The 24,178-nt window shown below is 36.7% G+C and overlaps 1 protein-coding gene across 1 annotated transcript in view; it reads right to left on the bottom strand.

The window, feature by feature from the left end:
- Positions 1-24,178, bottom strand: part of MYO10 (myosin X) — a 266,909-nt gene that overhangs the window by 98,836 nt on the left and 143,895 nt on the right. The window contains exons 4-14 of the mRNA XM_069101406.1: positions 21,630-21,817; positions 16,075-16,209; positions 14,438-14,562; positions 13,939-13,952; positions 13,747-13,831; positions 11,731-11,834; positions 2,962-3,091; positions 1,646-1,764; positions 1,049-1,195; positions 753-853; positions 583-649 (exon numbers count right to left, since the gene is read on the bottom strand). Of these exons, the coding sequence (XP_068957507.1) occupies positions 583-649; positions 753-853; positions 1,049-1,195; positions 1,646-1,764; positions 2,962-3,091; positions 11,731-11,834; positions 13,747-13,831; positions 13,939-13,952; positions 14,438-14,562; positions 16,075-16,209; positions 21,630-21,817 (1,215 nt within the window). The remainder of the gene's footprint in view (positions 1-582; positions 650-752; positions 854-1,048; positions 1,196-1,645; positions 1,765-2,961; positions 3,092-11,730; positions 11,835-13,746; positions 13,832-13,938; positions 13,953-14,437; positions 14,563-16,074; positions 16,210-21,629; positions 21,818-24,178) is intronic.

The raw sequence follows: 24,178 nt of genomic DNA, 5'->3' as shown, positions 1-24,178 counted from the left end.
ACAGACATGTTAGAGCTCTGCATGAACCACATTGCTTCCTCCCACACCCTCATAGATTCTTCACTGCTTCCTCCCACTCCCTCATAGATTCTTCATTTCCATAAAAAGCTATGCATTTATTTTCAGTAACTGGAATTTTGGAATTTCTTTATTTTTACTGCATAGCACAGTATTGGTATTGGTAAAAATTTCAGATATCTATATATAATCTAAATTTTAGAAAAGCATAACCAACCATATCTGGTTCAAAAATATACATATATTCTGTGTGTTTGTATATATGCAAACATACATGTATACATTTACATATATAAATATACTTACATACACCTTTGTATTTATACAAAAACTTAGCTAATGTTGAAATTAAAATCAAAGTGGAAAGTAGGAATGCTACTATGATCACAGAATCACAGAACTGTCAAAGCTGGAAGGCAAGTCTAATTAGAATACAATAAACCATTTTGGCATCTTTCACACCTTTAAAGTACAAGTTAGTACAAGCTATTTTGTTCCCATAAGCACAAATTAACACAGCTGAGCACCCTGGGGACTTTAACACATTCTCCAACAATGGATTACCTTTTCAATCAGATCTAGACATTCTCCATTGTCTATCCAGTCAATATCTTCCCACACTAGTCCTTCTCTATAATATAAACAGAAGGTAACATTTTAATTTCAAGTATAACTTTAAAATTCTAAACTTTTCTTTTATCATTTTGGAAATGGTACTTTGAATCCATGATTACCTGCTATATTCCAGTTGTTCCAAAGAAAAAATGTGCTTATTAAAATACTCCTGAAGCTTTTCATTTGCATAGTTTATACTGAACTGCTCGAAATGGTTAACCTGAGAGGAAAGAAGAAGTATTGGACAATAAATACCTCCAAATTTCCCTTTCATAAAATGGAAGTCAAGAAGAGAAAAAAATAAAAAATTCACAGTAAGCTTCAGAAATCCATTCTGAGCGTCAAGTTTAAGGAACTTAACAGCAATAGGCTTATATATGAAAGAATTATTGAATACATATCTTCTGAAACATACCTCAAAATTCTCAAATCCAAATATGTCTAGAATTCCAATCGACTTGAAGTCATCTTTGCCTTTGATTCTACTGTTAATTTTCTTAATAATCCAGGCAAAACACTGGGAATAAAGTGCCATGGCCATGGAATCCCTGCTATCCGCTGCCTGTGGGACAGATCAGACACATTAAACACTCTGTGGGCACAGGTGCAAACCAGAAGCTTTATTGCCCAATACCCTGTTCTGGGCCACAGAATCAGGGCCGACTGAGAAGGGGACCTGTGTTCTCAGGTAGGGTGGCCCTGGGGGTGTACTAAGAAAGGAGAAGATTCAGAAGCCAGCAGCAGCAGCTGTGTGGCTCAGACCCAAATCTCACAGCATCTAGGCCTACTTGCGGAGGAATTAACAAAGCAAGAATCCCAGAGTAAAAGACAGCCTACAATTCTGCCATTTTGTTGCCTGGAAATTTTATCCCAAGATCCCTAATGTCCTCATATGGCCCTTTACCTTCCACTATGATGCCCCATCAAAAACTGTTTGATTTATCTCCTCTAGAAAGCATCTGCAATCTTCCCTTTATTTCATAAAGTGACCTAGGGAAAAACTAAGATTTACTTGTTGTATGTTGAGAGGTGTTAAGATCTCTTCTCCCCTGAGTATCATTGATCTCTGTGTCAAGGCATCAGTTAGCTGTGTTGAGTCCAACCCAAGTAACTCTGCAGATCTACCAAGAGCTGCCAAAAAAGAAAAAAGAAATTTAAAAAAGATAAGCAAATTGGGGGCTGTATTTGTACAAGAAGGAACAGGAGGTTTCTTTTTTGTGATGTGACTTAAGCCTGCACCAGCATGGCCTAGCAGGTGTGGGGAACCTGCGGCCTCAACGCCACATGTAGTCCTCTAGGTCTTCAAGTGTGGCCCTTTGAATTCAAACTTCACAGAACAAATCCCCTTAATAAAAGATCTGCAAAATTTGGACTCAGTCAAAAGGCCACACCCAAGGATCTAGAAGGCCATGTGTGGCCTCGAGGCTGCAGGTTCCCCATGTCCATATTTAGCCAAGTAATATTTTTGAAATAATTTTCCTTGGAAATTGTGGAACAGTGAAACAAGCAAGTATTCATATAGACATGCAATTATATTGGGTGAATAGAATACTTGAAAAAGCAAATTTCTCTTCTCTTGGTTACAATTATAATTCTATCAGCTAAGACACATAGGATCACAAGACTGAAACTTGAAACAACCTTAGAGATCATCTATTCAAAGTATCTTAGGCTAAGTAAAATCTCAAACCAAAGAGGTTCAGTGAATTATCCATGCGTACAGGTAGTGAGGAGTGGAGCCTTTTCAAATTCAAGTGTCTTGATGATTCTATATCTAACCAAGTCACTTCCAAAAGATGACACTCAAAATGTACCCTTTTCTTTATACAGGGCTAGTGTGGAAAAATATTGACTGGATAAATAATAAAGAATGTTTAGATCTTATTGAAAAGGCAGGCCATTATTTTAAATTAAAAAAAAAAAAGATTCTTATGGAATCCTCTCCATAAATCATGCTAATTATTAAATGTGACTTACTAAACATTGCCCCTAAAAAACACTGTCCCCTATAATTACACAGAAATGCCTAGGCTAAAGGTCATTTATGGGGTATTTACAGATTTAAGTTGGAAGAAATCTCTAGTCTCTTCCTTTCAGATAGAGGATATTCTTTAGTCTCTTCACATTTCCCTAAATACACATTTTACATATCAGAGAATTGAGATTTAGAGGGGTTTAACTAAGTATATGATTAGTAAGAGGGTAAACTGGCTTAAAAACCAGGTCTTCTTATTCTTGCTTTTTCTATTACAAATCCAGTAATATTTTCAGTAGCAAAACATACATGAAAGTTAAGTTCATCAGTTGTTAAAAAACAAACAACCTCACCTGTTTTGAAAGAAACTTGTGCTCCACCAGCAGTGATGAATTCTATGTTTCCAAGATGTAAAATACCAGCAAGCAGTCTAAGAATTTCCCGAACTTCTTCTTTGCTGAATTGCATTACTTCCATTGCAGTCTAAAAGAAAAAAAATTCACTTATGGTACCTCTTACCCCATTAAACTAAAGAACTCATAATGGACATTATGCACTGCGATCTATACATCAAAGCAAAAGGCTGAGCTCTATCATTGCCATGAAGCAATTCATTCTTTAATTACAAATCTCAGGTACATAAAAAAGGTCAGATTAGACAACAGACAAGCCTACAGAGAGAAAACTATATAATGGCTAGAACACAAAGTGATAAGTACACGTTATTTTTTTAAATTAAAAAAAAATTTTTTCTGGGGACTATGTTAGGTTACTATAATCCGAAGTGGAAAGGCAGATGTTAATTTAAAAAAACTCAAACCTTTTGTCTATTTCAAAGCACTAATAACATAAATGTTATTTTTAGTACACAGTATGAGTATCAAACAAACTCAGGCACAGAGAACTCCATTAACATGTTTCAAGCTTTCCTCAGGTGTTAAACTAAACAAAAAAGCAGCTGGATGAAATAGAATTATTAGTCTCCAGATTTTTGTTCTTTGAGAAACAAATTAACAAGGTCACTGCAAGTAAAAGAAAATTTCTATACCTCTTATAATAACAAATACAAATAAAATATAGACAGTTCTATTTCTCTAGATTGTAACTTGAATCATTCTAAGAAATCCATAAGGTGCTATTCTCATTGTACATAGGGGCTAAAAATGGACAAATATGCCACAATGTTCAGGGGGAAAAGGAGGAAGTCAAGATAATGGAGCCAAAACACTTTTGTAAATCAGCACAAAGTTACTTATACATACATATTTTACTAGACTAATTTAGGCAGAACATACCAATGTAATAAAGTTTCATAAAACATATAGTTCTTTGGGGGCATAAATGGTTATATATTCTTAGTAAGTTACTAACTGCAAAGCTGCATTTTAAAAGTTCCTGTGAAAATTAAAATTGGTCTAAAAAAATTAAACTGTTTTGTTGATATGAATTTAAGTCAGTGATGAAGAAAGTATCTATGAGCAAACACAAATGAAAAGCATGATTCCTAATTGTGACACCATATTTTAGGATGCTGACACTGGAAATGAGTACAGAGTTGATAGACACTTTTATAAATTGACATTTTAAAAAACCAGTGATTATGATCCATTAAAAAAAATATAGGTATGGGGCGGCCACATAGCACGGTGAGTAAGAGCACCGGTCCCAGAGTCAGGATGACTTGAGATCAAATCCGGGCTCAGACACTTAGCACCCACCCAGAAACACCTGGCTGTGTAACCTTACTTAACCCCAATTGCTTTAAAAAACAAACAAACAGGGGAGGCCAGGTGGCTCATCGAGTAAGAGCACCGGCTCCAGTGTCGGGATGACCTGGATCAAATCCGGGCTCAGATACTCAGCACCACACCCAGAAATAACTGGCCGTGTAACCTTGAGCAAGTTACTTAACCCCGATTGCTTATAAAAAAAAGAATAAAAAAAATTTTAAAAAACAAACAGGTACAAATAAGTTTTCAATGAGTGCACAGCACTGCACAAGGCAGTAATGTCTATAAAACTAATTTCAGTGGATACTTTTGATGAACTACAATTAATTCATACACTCAATCAAACATTTATTAAGTGCCTAATTCTGTGCAATATCCTGTCAAAATAGGCTGAAATGTTCATATCAAAGGTTCACATATGAAATGTTCAAAGAAAAATTATTTGTTCAACAGATACATTTGATTATTATTTAAATATATTTTTAATCAGATGTGCTAATGTAATGCAAAAGGCTTTACAAAGTGTTATTATATGACTAGAAAAGATGGGTGGAACCAGTATAGAGGAGTGGTAGAAACCTGTATAGTATGCTCTACACTCCAAAAACTCCTCCAAAAAGATCTAGAAAATCATCAGACTGAATTCTAATAGGGAAATCTAAAAAGTATCACAGTGAGTTATTTGTCCAGCCCCACTGAGTGAGGGCTGTAGACACTGAAAGCAGGTTTCCTTACGCACTCTAGCACCCAAAAAAGGGCTATGCCTCAGAATGGGCCACCTCCTAACCAGTACGGGGGCACTGAGATGGGCACAGGTGCAAACCAGAAGCTTTGTTGCTCAATACCCTGTTCTGGGCCACAGAATCAGGGCAGACTGAGAAGGGGACCTATGTTCTCAGGTAGGGTGGCCCTGGGGGTGTACCAAGAAGGGAGAAGATTCAGAAGCCAGCAGCAGCAGCTGTGTGGCTCAGACCCAAATCTCACTTACAGCATCTAAGGCCTGCTTGTGGAGGAATTAACAAAGCAAGAATCCCAGAGTAAAAGAGAGCCTACAATTCTGCCATTTTTAACCAAGGAAGCTTTCCAGTTGACTGACAGGGATTGAGTCCAGTTCTTGCACAGACCCAAACACAGGTCATAAAATTGCAGAGCTCTGATCAGGAAGTGGGGAGAGGGAATGGGGGGAGAAGGGGGAGGAGAGAAACATTCAGACTCTGACCTTGATCAGACCACTTTGGGAGCACTGAGAGCTGGCAGGTCCCCAGTCTTAATACCCTAAGAAAATAGTAAGAGGACCGGTCCAGACCTTCCTTCCAGAAGTGTAGCACAGCCCAACCCTAACATCAAGTCTAAGGTCAGAAAGTAGGCTCGAAGAATGGGCAAAACAAACCAAAAAACTCCACAATAAAAAGAGGGTGGGAAGGGATGCTCAAGACACAAACATAGAAGAAAAGAAAGACTATGAAACATCTACAAGCAGTAACTCAGAGCAAAACACAGTTTGGGCACAAAAGCAATTAGAAAACCTCGAAAAGATGAAGCGAGAATTAAAGAAAAGATTTAAAATGTTTGTATAAAGGGACTAAGAGTGCTTGAAAAAAAAAAAGTAAAATAAATGAAAGCTATGGAAGAAAAAACTGGAAAGGGAATTAACCACTTGGCAAAAGTGGTACAAACCCTTGCCCAAAAAACCAATTCCCTGAAAATTAGAATGAACTAAATAAAACTCTATGAGGCAACAAGAAATATTACAACAAAAGCCAAAAGACTGAAAAAGGAATGGAAGAAACCCTAAGATTATCTCATAGTAAAATCAAATGACCTGGAGAACAGATTGAGAAAAAATTTAAGAATCATTAGGCTAGGGGCAGCTAGGTGGTGCAGTGAATAGAGCACCGGCTCTGGAGTCAGAAGGACTTGAGTTCAAATCTGACCTCAGACATTTAACACAAAAACTAGCCATGTGACGTTGGGCAAGTCACTTAACCCCAATTGCCCTCCAAAAAGCAAAAAAGTATCATTAGGCTATATCAACACCATGATCTAAAAAAGAAACTAGATACCATATTTTAAGAAAACTTAAAAGAAAACTGCCATCTCCAAAAAAACATGAGAGCCAATATCCAGAGATCCCAAGACAAAGAGAAATTACCAGAAATAGTAGTAGCTAGAAATGAAGAATTCAAATGCCAAAGAGTAACATTCAGGATTACAATTTAGTAGTCACTGCTATAAAGAAATGAGGAATTTGGACTATAAGACTACAGAAGACAAAGGATGTAAGTTTACAGCCAAGAATAACTTACATAGAAGAAATGAACCTTTAATGAAATAGCATACTTCTAAGATTCATGATGTAAAAGACCAAAAACTATGTAGAAACTCTGAAGTTCAAACACAGAAGTGGAGAGAAAAATAAAAAGGTAAACATGAATGAATAAGTACAAAGGGATAAACATGAAGAAACTGCTTATATTAAAACACGGGGAGAGTTGATACATGAGTCCCCTCTGATCTCTATCATCATCAGGGGTCACATGAGTGGTTCTGTTATGTCTTGATTTTAAGGAAAGAATGGAAAGAGAGGGGAAAAAAGAGTACACTTATGATGGGGATGAGTGAGAAAGACAGAAAGTCAAGGAAAATTAATTCACATACTCAAAGGCATTTAACTAGATATCTATATCAAGGTGAAGGGGAATGTCTGACTTCATTCTTAACTGAACTATTACACACATAAATAGTTGGAAACAGAAGTTATTATTCTAGGAGGGTAAATTTCGGGAAGGATTGATCCTAAGCAGAATAAATTCTAATGATGTGGGAAAATATTTACAATTCCTCTTGAGGTGACAAAGGATAGGAATTTGAAGAATTATGGAATATAAATGGGATTGAAAACTATTGTACAGAACTCTCACAGCATAATGTCAATTACCATTTCAGAGAACTTAAGATAAAACATGCTACCTACCTTCTGATAGAAAAGTTAAAGACTCAGAAAGCAAAATGTTTTTTTGGACATGGACAATGTAAAAATGTTTTGGTTGAATATACATGCTTGTAACAGGTTTTGTTTTTCTTGTATTCTCAAATTTTGGAGAAAGGGTGTCAAAGGGGAGTAAAAAAGACGAATAAAAACAGAATACTGATGAATTAAAACAAGTTTAAAAAAATACAGTGTTATGTACTAGCTGTTTTTATTATTATTTTGTCTGTGGGACTTATATTTCTCAAACAGATGACACTTCTTTGTTTAATTTGATAAAGATTTTGAGAATTAAAGTATTTAGATGAAAAATCAAAATTCCCACCAATTACTTGGACAGGCAATGTTAGATAAGAGGTTTCTAGAAGGTTTCTTTTTAAGATATTATTCAATATTTTAGGCTCCTTTTGTCAACTAAGAATAAGTATTTTAAGAATTATTTATTATTTAAGAATAAGTAACTTATTTATAATCCCACTGAAACTTGGCATTATCAGAAAGACAGTGCTCTACTTGCTGTAATATGCACTCTAGTGGTCATAGAGAAAATTGGTTACTTGGATAAAAGTGAAAAGAAAAGATTGGGTTGAAATTAAGATGGCATTATATTTAGAGAACAACCTGTCTTTCAGATCAGAGGTGTCAAAAACACACAATAACACCTACAGCACTGTCAAGTGCATGGTCAGAATCAGATTAAAATGCAATCAAGAAATATCAAAATAAATACAATAAAACATAAATAACATTACATTTTAAAACTATGTCATTATGTGACCCACAAAGACTCATATATAAGGAATAGTGGTCCCTCATTACTATTAGAGTTCCATACCCCTGCTTTAGAACAAAGCACTTTTCTTTGATCATATGAAAAAAATAAAATGAGTATATGAAAATAGCATTTCGTTATGTAGCTAGCAGAGAAACCTAACCCTTTCACTTAGAAGATCTTAGATTTAGAGCCAGAAGGAACCTTACAGGCAACAGGTTACTTCTTTATTTTACCCCTGGGGAAACTGAGGCACAAGGTGGTGATGTGACTCACCTAGGGTCATGTATAGCTAGCATTTATTTATATTCTTTTCTTTAAATCACCAAGAAGAGACCTGGTTTCCATATTTCTTCTCAAAGTCAGATCTTTTACAAAAAAGATAGAAGCAAGGTGACTGGTAAGAACCCTTATCTATGACAGAACATTAGAAGCATAAATAAAAATAGAAAGATACAATTAAAGAGCATCTAGAACATACTAGATCCCTTATCAGAGTCTGGTGATATGCACTCTAGAATATTTAAGAAACAGGAAGGTATCACCCTAGTAGGACTAGTCAATAGTCTCGAAAAACCATAAAAGATAGGACGTTTCTGTGGAAAATTAGGAGAGGAGTGGGGATACAAAAGGGTAGGGGAAAACCTATGATTTCATCTAAATAGGAAATTCCCAGTGAAGAAATTCATCCATAACCAGTCTACAATTTGTCATCTCTCAGAGTTGCTTAGGGTGCTGAAAAGTTAAAATGGCCATGTCAGTAGAAGAACCTTGAACCCAGGGGTTCCTGATTTCAAGGCTGGTTCTCTATACAATAAAAGCATGCTGCCTCTTCCTGAGGTTTACAAAGAGCAAAGGCTATGCTTAGGGAAACAAAGGATGATCCAGGAAATTAAAGCTCAGCGAACTTAGGGTCCAAACCTAGGAAGACAAAAAAAGTCATTTGTAAACATTCAGAAGATTTTAAGAGGCAAGCAGCAATGGCTTGTTGAAGGACATCTGTCAGTTGAATTTAATTTTATTCTGATTGAACAACTGTTCAATCAGAAAACATACAACAAGAAGATGACATCATAAAATGGAAACACAAAGTACTATAATGAAAGGAGTACTGTATTTAGTTAGAAGATCTGGGTTCCAATTTCAGCCCTGTCACATACATATGCAACAATGGAGATGTCACTTATCTTCACTGGGCTTCAATTTCCTCAAGTGTAAAATGAGGGGGCTGGATATGCTAACTCTAAGATCCATTCCATTTCTAAAACTATGATCCCATAAACCTCTGCAAGGTTTTTTATTCCACTTCCAAAATTCTTAATGATAAACTCCCCAAGAAAAGTACCACACAACAAAAACTTGTTGAAGGGTAAACATAGGGTAAACATAAAGTGATCAATTTTTAGGCAACAATCTGAGTGATTTCTCGAGTGATCTTATATAGGGAACAGTTCTCAGTTAATCTGCTATATTGATAATTATGGTACCTAGGATTCATATAGTATCTTAAGGTTTGTGATTTACACATATAGTAATTTAGCTGACAACAACCCTGTGAGTTGCTCTTTATTATAATCATTCCGATTTTACAGACAAGGAAACAGGCTGAGAGAGTGAAATTGACTTGCCTAAGGTCTATAATGAAAGTGATTTTGTAAAGTGATTCATTATTCTCTTGGATAATGGACTTAGAAGATGATTTTAATAAGATTTGCTATCTATGGATATTACTAAATTAGTGGAGGGTCATTAAGAATGATTTCTCAGAAGATTGCTTTATAACAAAAGCTTTCTGAAACCTAAGTAATGAAACTCTTTTAGCTGAATCTGCTCAAGTGCTCAAGTTCTGCTCCACAGTAGATATTTAACTGAATACACAACTGTCTACAGTATATGACAGCTGAAATTAGTCTTCTGACTATATCCAATGCCTTCTGGAAGACTGGTATCAAATTCAAAAATTGCACTGAACAATTAAAAAAGGAATTTATAAATGAGAGCATAAAACCTAAAAGGACTAAAAAAAAATCCCCAAGAATAGGATAAAAACTAAATATGCACCAGTAATACTCTGTTTCCTTGATAAACATTCTGCTGGTAAATTATGTTGTCTACATATTTTACATTATTCATAATTTTATTAAAGTAGTGTGCTCAATTTTGATCACCTTTTTTTGAGGGGGGAGGCAAGGCAATTGGGGTTAAGTGACATGCCCAAGGTCACACTGCTAGTAAGTGTCAAGTGTCCGAGGCTGGATTTGAACTCAGCTTCTTCACCAGGGCCGGTGCTCTATTCCCTGTGCCACCTAGCTGCTCCTTTGATCACTAAATTTTAAGAAGGGGAGAAACCAGGAATGTTTCAGATAAGGGTGACAAAGACTGAAAAGAAGGGAAAAGGGGTTCCTATAAGGAAAAGTTTAAAAAAAAGTCTTATTTAAGCTGGAGAAGAGTTCTAATGAAAAGTTTATAATCAAGGTATTCATCACTTGTTCTCTGTTTAGGTATAATTGGAACATAAATTACCATAAAAACATGATAATTACCCATAAATGGTAAATGACTGTGCCTACAATAAGCTGGATACGAGTGACATACAGAAAATGACTGAGCTTACAAATAAAAGGGATAAGGATAAGGACTGGAAATTTGATTTTAATGATATAGGGAACTCCTGGATGAAGAAACTCTACTCAAGTAAGTAGACAAGGCAAGTTTTCTGTGACTTAGTCTTAGAGAGCTGCCTTGGGCACCGAGTTTAAATAACTTGTCCAGGGTTACACAGCCAAGTATATGTCAGAAGTGGGACCTGAACTCCGGTCTTCCTGATGCTGAGGCCACCTCTCCATCCTCTCTACTACACTGCTTCTCTCCAAGTTAAAGGGAAAGGAGAAATTTCAGTAATAACTTTTGGACTACCAAGGTGAGAAAACACTGAAATGAACTGAAATACGGTTTTTATGGCTAGCAATCTTCAATTTAAAAATGAACACGCTTGTTCGGAGGGGTGTAAGAATTCCTTCTTCAGTATGCTATTTTGGAAAGAGCACTGGTCTCTTATCAGAAGATTCAAATCCAAGTTTCACCACGAACCCTGTGACAAGAATCACTTCACTTCTCTGTGAATTAGTTCTCTCCTCCAGAAAGAAAAGGAACCACTTGTGCAACCTAACTGCTTGTAAGGAAAACACATCGTCAACTGCAAAAGAACTGTGTAAATATGAATATTATTATTAAACTAGTTCATCATCTCTCAAGAGTCTTTTGGTTCTTTCTTTTAAGTCCAGGTAAAAAGGATTACCCAGGGGCGGCCAGGTAGCACAGCGAGTAAGAGCATCGGCTCCAGTGTCAGGATGACCTGGAGATCAAATCTGGGCTCTGACACTTAGCATCCACCCAGAAACACCTGGCCGTGTAACCTTGAGCAAGTTACTTAATTCCGATTGTGTTAAAAAAAAAAAAAAAAGATTACCCAATCTTTGAAGGCAAATTTGAAGCAAAATTTCAAAAAAGGGAAATACCTGTCTTTGAATGTTTGTTGATTAGTCATTATTTCGGGTTTTTACTTAGATAACTGACAGTACACTGTAACCAGAAAGTTAAAAAGTTAACTCCTATTTGGAAAGTAACTTACAGTGACATCCTTGAAGGATTCTTTATCATTGATTGTCGAGTCTGCTATACACCCAGACTGATTCAAGTAGTGGTAGTTTTCTGGCGCAGATAAATAAAATTCTTCTGCAACATAAAAAGAGAGGAAAAATATAAGTCCACAATTTTTTTGTTATTCAGATGATTAGCTTAGGGAACAATACAACACAAAATGTGTAATTAAATTATAAATGAAAATCATAAATAAAAAATAAATGAGAATTAAAAAGAGAACCTCACTGCCATCTCCCCTTCATGGAAATAACAATTATTTATGTTAAGTGTGTTTTATACATCAGGGTGGTGGAACACATTAAAATCAGAGCAACACTACAAGCCAACTAAGCACCAGGCACTGTACTAGCAGCTGGGGATACAAAGACAAAATGAAACAGTTCTTGACCTCAAGAAGCTTATATTCTACTAAGGGAAAGAACCTGTATACAGGAAAGAAACCAAAATATAAAATGGGGAAATGGTGTAAGCAACTAGGGGGAGGAAGGGAACAGGGAAAATCTTTGGTAAGAGGTGACATGGAAGATAGGCTTTGAAAGGGGCTAGAGATTTTAGAGGTGAAGGTACATTCCAGACACTGGGCAGAGCCTAATCAGTGACCTGGAGATGTAACATGTAACATCCTAAAAGGGGAACAGTAAGCAGGCCAATTTAGCTGAACTGTGGAGTACATGAAGGAGAATCAGTAATAACCACAGAAATAAAGACCGAAGATGGATCATATAGGACTTTAAAAGTCAAACAGTGGTGAAGAACGCCTGAGGCAAGGAGCCTCAGTGGTCAGTAGAATTTTTTGGGCAGCAGAGCTACAGATCTGTGATATATAGTATATAATTCTGGCAACTATGTGCAGGATGCATTTGAGAGGGGAGAGATTAGAAGACAGGAAAGCAACCAGGATACTCTTGCCATAGTACATATGAGAGGAAATGAACACTTGAATTAGAGTGGTTGTAGTTTGTTATGACTGGAGAGATCTATGGAGGAGAGACAGTGTATTAGTATCTGATTATCCATGAGGCAGGGTGGAAGAAGGAAGAGCTGAGGATGACTCCAAGATTGTGAGGGTAGCTAGGTGGTGCCACAGTGCACAGAGTACCAGGCCTGGAGTCAGTCATCTTCCTGAATTGAAATCTGGCCTCAGACACTTATTAGCTGTGAGATCCTAGGCAAATCACTTTACTCTATCTGCCTCAGTTTCTTCATCTGTGAAAGGAGCTGGAGAAGGAAATGGTAAACCATTCTAGTATCTTTGCCAAGAAAACCCCAAATGGGGTCATTAAGAGTGGGATACAACTGAAAACAACTAAACAATAACAACAACCAAGGTTATAAAGTTAGGTGACTAGAAAGGTATTGGTTCCTTTGACAGAAAGATAGCTATTGGTTTCAGGTCTCCTATCACCTACCATCTGGGTGACACTGGGCAGGTTACTTCTCCAAACCTTGTATTTCTTAAAAATCTATCACTTCTTTCAAAGCTCAAATAGTGTTTGGTGCAGGGGCTTAATGGATGCTGTTATCTACTGATATTGGCAATACTTCACGTATAGTGCTGTTGTGAGGAACAGAAAAACACTAAGTAAATGCCAGCTTTTATTGTTAGAAAATAACAAATGGTGTACCCACTAATTAGAGTTTCTTTTCGCTCCTGTAAACATTGGAAAGCATTATTATTCATGTGTTATACAAAAAAAAAAAAACAAACAAACCCAAAACCAATTTAAAGTCTTTTCTTTTCAGAAACATCTTCTGAATTAGAGATGTATAAGAAAAGGCCAAAATCCAAGGAGATTCCAGATTTTCTGTCTTCTTCTCTCTTACATTATTTGGTACTTTCAAATTCAGTTTTCCATTTATTTTGAAACACCTAATCTACCAACACATTTCATAAAGCTTTCTCCATAGTACTTCTATGATTATTGATTTTTTGAAATTGGAAAATAGATTACAACCACATGTGTACCTACTCTCTGCCACTCACCTTTCTCTTCATTCTCTAGTCCTGCCAGCAGTGCATAGAATATGTGATAATTCCTTTCCCCAGGATTCTGTCTTACCACTCGGTTCTGTAGGGATACATAAAATTTAAACTGTTCATCTATTGTTAATTCACATAAATTGACAACCTTTAAAAAAAAACAAAAAATTCAAACTGAACAAAAAATAAACTTACTTTTTCTAATAAATCTTCATTTTGAAAGAAATTTCAAGTCAAGGAAAAAATCAAGAATTTTAAACCTTCTGTTTTTTATTTTCTTTCAATGCAGTCTCTCTGACAAGTTATCTGTGTTGCCAGAACACAAATGAATCTAAAATAAGACTAGCTCATTCAGATGTAATTACAAACATGTTAAATACTAGAAAATTAAAAGTCAAATTACAGGACAATAGATTTCAACCACCTATGTTTTTATGGTTAATTATGAGCACAGGGTTTAAGATAATGACACTAGCTCCTAGGGCTTTCCAAAGAACAATTTGTTCTTAACCACGTGCACTAATTAAGGAGTTCAATTCTGCTTATTCTTGAATCAACCATTTAAAGCAGATTCAGGAAGATGATGCTTCTCTTTCTTCTTTCCCTCCATCCCTGTAACAATCCAGCATCAGCGGCAGATCCTTCCTACTTATCAAGGTTAAATAGAGAAGAAATGAAAAGGAAAACAGGATACAATCTACAATTCTTCCTCCTTGAATATTTCCTTTTTCACAGATGTTCAGCTGAATAAACTTCCCAAAGCGACTGGAGTTGTTGTTGTAAACAGTCTTTGCATTACCAAAAGCTTCCATAATTGGGCTGTGAAATGAGAGGGTAGCAAAAAGGGTTAATTAGAAACAGAGTAAAAACAATAAATATACCCCCCAAATTTGATCTCTACAGAAACCAGGACTAAATATTACCCCCACACAGGTGCTACATCCTTTATTCTTTAGCTAGGACTTTCCTTGGCATGGCAATTATTTGTTTTTTTTTTCTTTTTTGGTATGGATCTGTGATGCCAGTATTAAGGAATTCTTCATGTGGAAATTCCCTCCACTAGTACTGATGACAACTTGTTTGCACCCTAGTCTTAGAGAGCTGTGCAGGGCACCCAGAAGTGACACAGTGACACTTGCTGGTATGTGTCAGAAGTGAGGTCCAGAGCTAGGTTTTCTACCTCCAAAGAGAAAATACTCTGTACCATGTACTACTATGTTGCCTCTCAGTGAATTTTCTCATTTTGAAAAATAAAGTAATTAAACAGTATTTATAATGAGAATTACTGTGATTAATTAGTCATTATTATTTGAACACTTATGAAAAATTCAAAATGAACAGCTGATTTCTGTGTAAATTAGCATACCTAGGTCATGAAGAAAACAGAGAAGGCAAATTTTTTAAAATAAAAATTGACAGTATAAATCACCTGTAAAATTCTGATATGAACTGTTATAAGATACCTCACTGCTGATAATGCTAAACAAATATAATTTATTTCTTTATACATCCAATAAGTATTCTACGACAATGCATTGACTATCTCACCCCCATGTTAGAAATCACAGAAATTACAGTATAGCATACAAAATAAGCTTACAAAAATATAATTATGTATATATGCATCACAAAGTATAATGGTAAGGTACAGAAAAATAAAATCCAAGAATATTACTAGCTTTGCAGATCTGCAAAGTCTTTGTGAAAGAGATAGGATAAGTAGGAATTACATATGTACAGTATTAGTCATTATACTTTTATGTATATATAGATCTATGTGTGTAAGTGTGTGAATATGTACATACATACATATACACATGCATGCAGTCAGTAAGTAAACTTGTTTTTGAGTATTTTTTTATGAATATCTCTTACAAGGAATTTGCTGTTCTTTTCTCCTTTTTTATCAATATGGTGGGAGATAGAAGTGAGAGAAAATAAATTTCTGTACATTTTTTTAAAATTAAAAAACAAAGGGAAGTAGGGGAGCTGCAAATATGCAAGGTTGACAACACTTTCAGATGAAATCCCTATACTATTATTGCTCAGACCTCTTAAAGTCTGGAGCTCACAATTATTAGGTAAGAGAAAACCTAAATGTTTCCAATTCACGTGGTATATGATTATAAAAATCTGTCTGCTAATGTGTACCAGTGTCGTCTTCATATAGTTGGTTGCTCAATGATTGCAATTTTTTGCTTGTTAAATCTATCTTATTCTACTTGAAATATTAAAGGAAATCTGTCAGTAGTTCACACAGCAGCTACTAATAACAAAAATGACCTGGGTTTAGGAGACAACTCTCAAAATTGTTAAGAGCTTAAGAAATACCTGCTTTCAAGAATAGCTTGCTCCACACAGGCTGTCTTTTCTTTTATTGATAACTCCAAAGAGTGTTGGCTGATGGCAGACAGGAACTTGAGGATCAGCTTGGTGCTCTCCGTTTTACCTGCCCCACTTTCACCACTGAAGCACAAAATAAATATAAGGAAAGACCCGGTGCTATACTAATCATCATTAAAAAGTTAGGGTAATTACTGCAATATAACAGTGCTAAGTAGTAAAACAATTATTTCTGAAGCTAGCAACATAGTTCTTGTCATTCTTTATATTCTCTTTTATGGTTAACAAATTAAAGTTGCCATCTTAATAACGAAAAAGATAATACTACATAAGTTGCAACATATGAAAAACAAAACTTACCCCCCACACTTCTCCTTCCAGGGTGGCCAAACACATGCCTATACAAATATTATTTAGGAACTTTAGGGAGTAAAGTATAAACCATGATTGATGCATTTAAAAGACCTAGAATCCAACTGGATAATGAGTCAAATACACATGAAACATTTATCAAACAAGACAAGATAGCATGTAATTCAGTACTAAATTGAGCAGTATAGCCATCAAGGTGAACAGGTCCAACAGATAGTTGGGAGTTCAGGAGAGCCTATCATTCTTTTCTGATCTTTTAGATTGCTCTCATTTTTATGATCCTGTCATGGAACATTTTCTTGAATCAAATATTGGATTAGTTTTAATACTGATGTGCCGTCAGAAAAATCATCAGATTTTACTTAGTGGACAGCTCATAAGAACATCCTATGTGTTGAATGACAAATACTAAGCTTTAGGTTTTTTAAAAAATTATTTATTTTAAATAACATTTTTATTATTTAAAAAATAATACCAGGGGATGGCTAGGTGGTGCAATGAATTAGAGCACAGGCCATGGAGTCAGGAGGATCAGAGTTCACTTAAAACACACACACTAGCCATGTGACCTTGGGCAAGTCACTTAACCCCAATCGCCCTACCTTCCCCCTCCAAAAAGGAAGGAAAGGAAGAAAGAAAGGGCCTTCAGAATGATTCAAAGGGTGAACAATGTCAAATTGTTTCAAGAAATTAACTCTGGGACAGCTGAGTGGTACAGTAGATAGAGTACTGACCCTTGAGCCAGGAGGACCTGAGTTCAAATCTCGTCTCAGATACTTGACACTTACTAACTGTGTAAGTTACAAGTCACTGGGCAAGTCACTCAAACTCACTGACTCCCCCCCATCCCCAATTAACTCCACAGAGGGCACTAACATGGAAGTAGTCCAGAAGGGTCATCTATCTATCTTTATTAATCTTCCTATTCTCCATTCTCTCACTTACGCTCCATGGAACAGTTTCTTAAGCCCAAGAAATAGGAAGGAGACAGGAAAAACAAAGAGAAAGCAGGGCTGGCCTTAACTCATACCTTTCAATCTCAATCAGTACACTCTAGAAATCAATTCTCTGCTTAACCTTTCCCTTTAAGAGTATTCCTACTAAGAAAAAAAATTCTCTACGTGCAGTCTTTAGCCCAATTAGACACAGAGTTCTCTAACTACCCAGTTAATAAGTGCAAATAAGTTTGTTAGCTACATCTTTCTATCAAAAGCTGCAGTAGAGTCTAAGAGCAGTCTGGGTTGTTCGCTGGTTTTAAATTGTTCTGCATTATTACAACTCTCAACCTCTTCTAGCAGTTGCACAGGAAATACATTGTTCAGTGGCTAGTGATTTCTCAACAGAACTTCTAACACAAGGATTTATTGTTGTTCAATTATGTGTGGCTCTTCCTGATTCCATTTAGGGTTTTCTTGTCAAAGATACTGAAGTGGTTTGTCATTTCCCTCTTTGGCTCTGAGGCAAAGAGGGTTAAGTGAGTGCCCAGGGTCACACAGATGGTTAAGTGTCTGTGGCTGGATTTGAACTCAGGTCTTCCTGACTCCAGGCCCAGTGCTCTATCCACTGATAGAGCTGAAACACAAAGATATGGTTTTTGGCAACTAAGTCAATTCTGGCCCTTCCTATTATGTCTGAAAATAAGAGTAATCCTGATAGAACCTGGGTCACACTTGGGATCAGAAATCCCTCCAGCTGACTAATGGCATCAAAATCTCTCTAGTCTTCATGCCTCAGAGAGGAAAAGGCTCAAAGAACAATGAAGATGACCACTGGGGCAATTCATAGGATAGATAATATTCTGCTGCTTACCTCAAGATTCACTAGTGAATATATTACAGGTCACCTTGGGGGGATGGAGAAGGAAGGCAATACCCACAATGTTTAAAAAGTGGAAAAAGAGAGTAAGGGGGAGAAGCACTCCATTGTAGAAGCCAGTCTGTCTTTGAGCTCTAACTTTTCACTTATTGAGACTGTTACATTTTCATTCACTTTAATCATGAATGTACTTCTCTGGATACATGCTGTATCCCCTAAACAGAATGCAAATTCCTTGAGAAAAAGGACCGTTTCGTTTTGGGTTTTTTATCCCCAGTACAGGTGAAATTCAAGTCATTTTATTTTTCTGGGCCTCAGTTTACTCATCTGCAACATTAAGGCACTGTTCACTGTCCCTAATCACTTTTTGTAAAGTCTAGGATGTGTGGCAGACATGTGAGAAATAAGGTAAAAGAAAGGATGCTTTTAAAGTAACAAAACTGAGTAAGTCCACAAGAGGGCACTTTATGCTCAACAAAATCGAAATGGAAACTACAGTCTGTTCCCATTTTAAAAGACTGAGTTTTTTTCTTCTCAAAGAAAAAGCTTTAGCAAAAATTCAAAAAGAAAATTTGTATGAATGAGCAAAATATTCTAATTTAAATCTCTCCTGAGTCTGAAAGTTTTCTAGCTTTACCTAGATAAAATGATGATGTTAACACTTGCATCATACAATAGAAGTTTTCCATGTTTGTTCTACAGTGCAGTATTTTAATTACACATGAATACATACAATAATCTCATTCTAATTTTCCCTCAGGAACCCCAAAGCTACTATGTCAGACAGATTTGTGGCCTTTCACTTTTTTTCCTACTGAAATTAATGAGTTAAGTATGGTGATAACCCAAGAAACTGAAATAAAACTGCAGCACAGAAAAACCTGGACCTATAATCAGGAAGACCTAGATTAAATTTAAAATCCCTGTTTTGTTGCTTAATTGTGTGGCCTTGGCTACTTAAATTCTCTTGACTTAGTCTGCCTAATTGAGACAGCTAAGTCCTGTAAGTCGGGACAGAGTGGCTAGGCTTGGATTCTGGAAGAACCACTTTTGACTTTTGCTACAGATACTTCACTACCGGTGTGACCTTGGGTAAATCACTTAACTCTTCAGCCTCAGTTTCTTCATCTGTAAAATGAGGATAAAGATAGCAGGTGTTGCTTGCCTGTCTTAAAACTCATCTAGAAGTAAAACAGATCTATATCAACTCTCACAAGTCTTTTTTAGCAAATGTTCCCTGACTGTTTCAGCAAGTACTTTGGACTTCACAGGAGAAGTTCACTCTAACACTATGGAATGGGATTCAGTACAGGGAAAGAGCTACCTTGAACCTGAGCCAAAGGGTCTTGGTTGCTTTTGGACCCTGAGGACAGAATTAGCATAAGGCTCCAACATAAATAACTGAAATTAAATTTTGGTGGCAATAAGATACAATAAAAGAGAAGAAATTTAGATTTGGCCAGGGGGTAGAAGGTTGGTGGAAGTGGGGGGTGTAGGAAGAGGCTGTGGTTAGTTTTCAAAAGAGAAGCACTATAGGATTTTTAAGGAAATGCATTTTAATTACTTTCAAGCACAAGGAGCAAGTTACTTTTCAGGAAGTTTTCCAAAAGATCTGTCAGTTTGTTAGTGGTTTGTTTCACCAAAATAAGACCCTTTGAAGTTAACAGCATCCATTTTTAATACAGCTTATATGCTAAAGTCTTTTTCTCCACCCTCCCCCAACTAAAGTAGATCACATAATAATCATTAACAAACGCTTTTTTCAGTCTGTGATTTTCATTAGTATGTGCTTAGTAAACATTTTTTTTCATGGGAAATACAAAGTTGAGAGGCCACATAGATGGTACAAAGAAAGCTTGGTCAGAGTCTACATGATTTGGGCTTAAGTTTTGTCCCTGACATACACTGGCTGCAGTGTAAGCCTGGGCAAACCAGTTTATGTTTCAGTGACCCCAGGCAAGGAATACTATAGTGCTGATGTGCACTGGTTGAGGGAATTTCCTATTTATGAGGCCTTTTTTGCGGGGGAGGGAAGAAGGGTAAGTGGGAGGGTGGCTCTGAACCTGAGATATCATTGGCATAGAGCAGGCCAGGTGGGAATTCTTCCTCCACAGATACAGATTGACAACTATCCTGAACTAGTCTTAGAAAATTACCCAGGACAATGAAAAGTTAATGGATTTAATCTCAGACTCACTTAGTCAGTCTGTGTTGGTTTTGAACCCAGGTCTTTGTGACTATTAAATCACTTCACTAAACAGATCTGCCCTTTAAACTTTAGAATTGTGTTTAAGTCTAGTTATTAGAGATTCTGAAACCACAGTGTCCTATTTAGGGAGGTGTTATTGCATTGCTGAGACACTTTGACCAAATCCTTAAATACATGCCATTTACTACGAAGGCAGTAAAACAGAAGGAGTTAAGGACAACACTGTTTAGTAATAAAAAGAGAGGTTAGATTGCAAGTATAAGGCCCTAAACAACTTGTTTTATTGAGCTGGTTTCACTAGATGAAAAAAGATGCGAGGAAGTTTCATGGATGAGACAGGGGAACTGGAAATAGTCAAATTAATGTGTATTAATAAAGGTATTTGGCAATCCCTGAGTGCCAAATGGCTTTCATTCTGTTTTCCTGCCTGGGCATAGTAAAGGCTGCCAAAAAATCAATAAAAGATGAGTATGTATGAAGGCAGAAGTTGGCTCTGTAAGTGTGAAACACTTTCAACTTGGAAGTGCTAGGGGAATAACAGTATTGAAGAGAGCAATTGGAATACTATTCAAATCCTCATAAAATTGAAGAGCAATTAAAGTCTAACAATGGAAGAAATAGGGTAGAATAATTATCTTTAGTTAAATAACTAACAAGTTGTAGGTGATTCTTTCCAAATGAGCTCCCAAAAGACCTTTTGATAGATACAATTTTCAAGCCTGGTAAAAACAGATGATCACTGTTCAAAAAGGCATGCCCAAGTTTGAAAAAGAAAAAAAGGCATTTATAATGAAAGGAAGTAGTAATTCAAAAGGCAACAAACAGTACGTGGGTGTAAAATATTTTTTCCATTAAATTATTCTAAGAAGTATATAAGCAAAGCATGTTTTCTTTCACAGGATAATTGGAGCATGTGGTGACATTGCATCCTCAGAGACCCAATAATTAAAGAGGTTTAAGGGGAAATATATAAGTGGTATTTTTTGGCTAACTTCATTTCATTCTTTCCTGTCAATCCTTCCCCTATTGCCCCACACCCCCAAATCTTTGGCCCTTTTCCCCAGTCTCCATTACAATGATGCTCTCACATTATTCTGTTTAAAGCATACAAGCAGAATCATGAATTATTAAAATCACATCCATTTACCTGATGAGAACACACTGGTTGTCATGACGTTTCCATAGACAGCGGTAACATTCATTAGCAACTGCAAAGATGTGAGGTGAAATCTCCCCCATGTGGTGCCTGCTGTAGTGCTCCATTGTGGACTGGTCATACAGGCCAGGAATGGTCTTGTAAGGATTCACCGAAGCAATAATGGAACCAATATAGGTCTGTAAATGCATAAGGAGAAACACAATGATTCACTGGCTTCCAAGCAGCAATATGAGCCACCCTTCTTGAAATCGTCTCATAAAACACCGAACGAGGTGATATGTGTAAATCACCGACAAACTCTAAAGCATTATGTAAACTCTAGACATTACTATGAGAAAAGTCAACCAGGGAAGAGTTTAACCCTATAGCAGTTCTATATAAATTCTAATGCAGCATGTCCCCACTATCAAAGTGGGATATAGTCTGAATGTACAAGACCTAAATAAAGAATTCAGAAAATTTCTGTTGTATTAAAGTCAGGTTTATTATCTAACATTTTCAGAGGGTATAATTGCATGCACTTTGTCTTAACCTCATCTTATCTCATGGCAATAAATTGAGTGTTTTTAGGGGGTGCTTAGAGGTTATCTAAACCAATTTCCAACCCAATGTATGTATACTATGTAAAACACTTCAATTCCTCACTTACTAGCTGTGTGACCCTGGGTAAGTCATTTAACCTCAACTACACCTCCCTGCAACCCCCCCCCCCCATTCATCTAGTTTATTTCAAATTCCCAATGATTATAATATCAATACCTTACAAGGAGCCAAATCCATTGTTGGACTGCTCTAACAATCAGAAAGTCTGTACACACACTAACCCAAAATCAGCCTCCATATAACCTAGCTGCCATTTCAGACGACCCTAAGTTGTCATTAGCCTTGAAAGCAGCTGGTAGATAGAATGCTGGGACAGGGTTCAGGAAGAACTGAGTTCAAATCTAGCCTCAGACACTTCTAGCTTTGTGACCCTGAGCACATCATTTAAACTCTGCTTGCTAACTGAGATAATAATTGTAAAGAGCTACATAAATGTTACTTATAAAATATGGCCTTAGACAATAGCTACGTGACCGTGGGCAAGTAAATCACTTAACCTCTGTCTCAGTTTCCTCAACTGTAAATTGCAGGCAATGATAGTACTCACCTCTCAGGGTTACTGTAAGGGATCATATGTGAAAACAGTTGCACAAAGTACTTACCACAGTACCAGGCAGGTGGCAAGCACTACATAAATTTCTGCCCTCTCTTTACCTATTCTAAGGAAAATGGAACTTGGAGATGGAATGGCATACATAATATTTATAAGAAAAAAGCGAGACGTCAGTTTGGCTGGATCACAGAGCACATGAGAGGAGGACTGTATAAGTCTGGGGGTATGCTAGAGCCAGACTGGGGAAAAAATACCTCTTCTGGAAAAAAAAAAGTTCACTAAGGGATTCTAGAGGCAAAAGAGAGGCAGGCAGTCACTGGAGTTGGGAGAGTAATTAGGTTATTGCAGTCGTCCAAGGAATTAGAGCATTCACTAGGACAGCAGTTGTATGGAGGTAAAATCCTAAGATCTGGCAACAGAACGGCTGTGATGGTTGATGGAAAAAAGAAGGGTAAAGATGACCCCCAGGTAGCAAGCCCTCAATAGAAAGGGTCAAGTTCAAAACGGAGTGGACATGTTAAATTCAAGAGAATGGGGCTGGATACACAGATGTGGGATCTGTATAAAGAGGATAACTTAACTTATGGAAGTTAGTAAGACAATACAGAGAGGGAGAAAAGAGGAGCCAAGATAGAGACTTGAGGTTCCAGCCACAGCTTCAGGGCAGGACACAGGTGATAAGCCAGCAAATAAAACTAAGAAGAATTTCTAGAAAGGCAGGAGAATAAAGAGGAAGCCCATGTCACAAAAAGACATAGAGGAGAGACTATCCAGGCAGAGGGAGTAGTGAAAAATGTCTAATGCTAAAAGAGATTACTTTGGAGAATGCGGTTATAGTTTATTAGAACAAAAGTTCGACTGTCAAGGGTTGGGAAGTGAGAAAAAGAAGAAAATGGATATATGGGAAAACAGTTAAGGAGAACACATAGTCAAGTGAGGACTTTTTTAAGGATAGTGAAGACACTATGATATATTTGTAGGGCACAGGGGAAAAGCCAGTGGGTAGGGAGAGACTGAAGATTAGAAAATGAGAAATGGTTTTGGAAGCAATATTCTAGAAGAGAATGGAGGGGTTGGGTTTGGGGTATTGGTAGACAGACTGATCTTAGTAATACAGGACACCTCTCTATCAAACACTGGAGTAAGGGAAGGGAGAATGGGGGATAATACCATGGGATTTCAAATATAAAATAAGGATGAGACAGAAGCTCAGCATAAACACGTCTTTACTCAGCAGTATGAGGCAAAGTCTTCTGCCAAGAACAAAGGGGTAGGGATGGTGTGAGAGGCTTAAAGGTCTCAAATAAACATTATGGGTCATGAAAAAGAATTCAAGTAAAGAAGATGAAAAGAATTGCCTTTGGGCAGTGAGAACTAAGTT

Source organism: Petaurus breviceps, unplaced genomic scaffold (assembly GCF_028583685.1).
Source record: "Petaurus breviceps papuanus isolate PSGF00001 unplaced genomic scaffold, PetGlider_PUasm1.0 47, whole genome shotgun sequence".
Taxonomy (NCBI): domain Eukaryota; kingdom Metazoa; phylum Chordata; class Mammalia; order Diprotodontia; family Petauridae; genus Petaurus; species Petaurus breviceps.
This window is presented reverse-complemented; position numbering and strand designations above follow the sequence as displayed.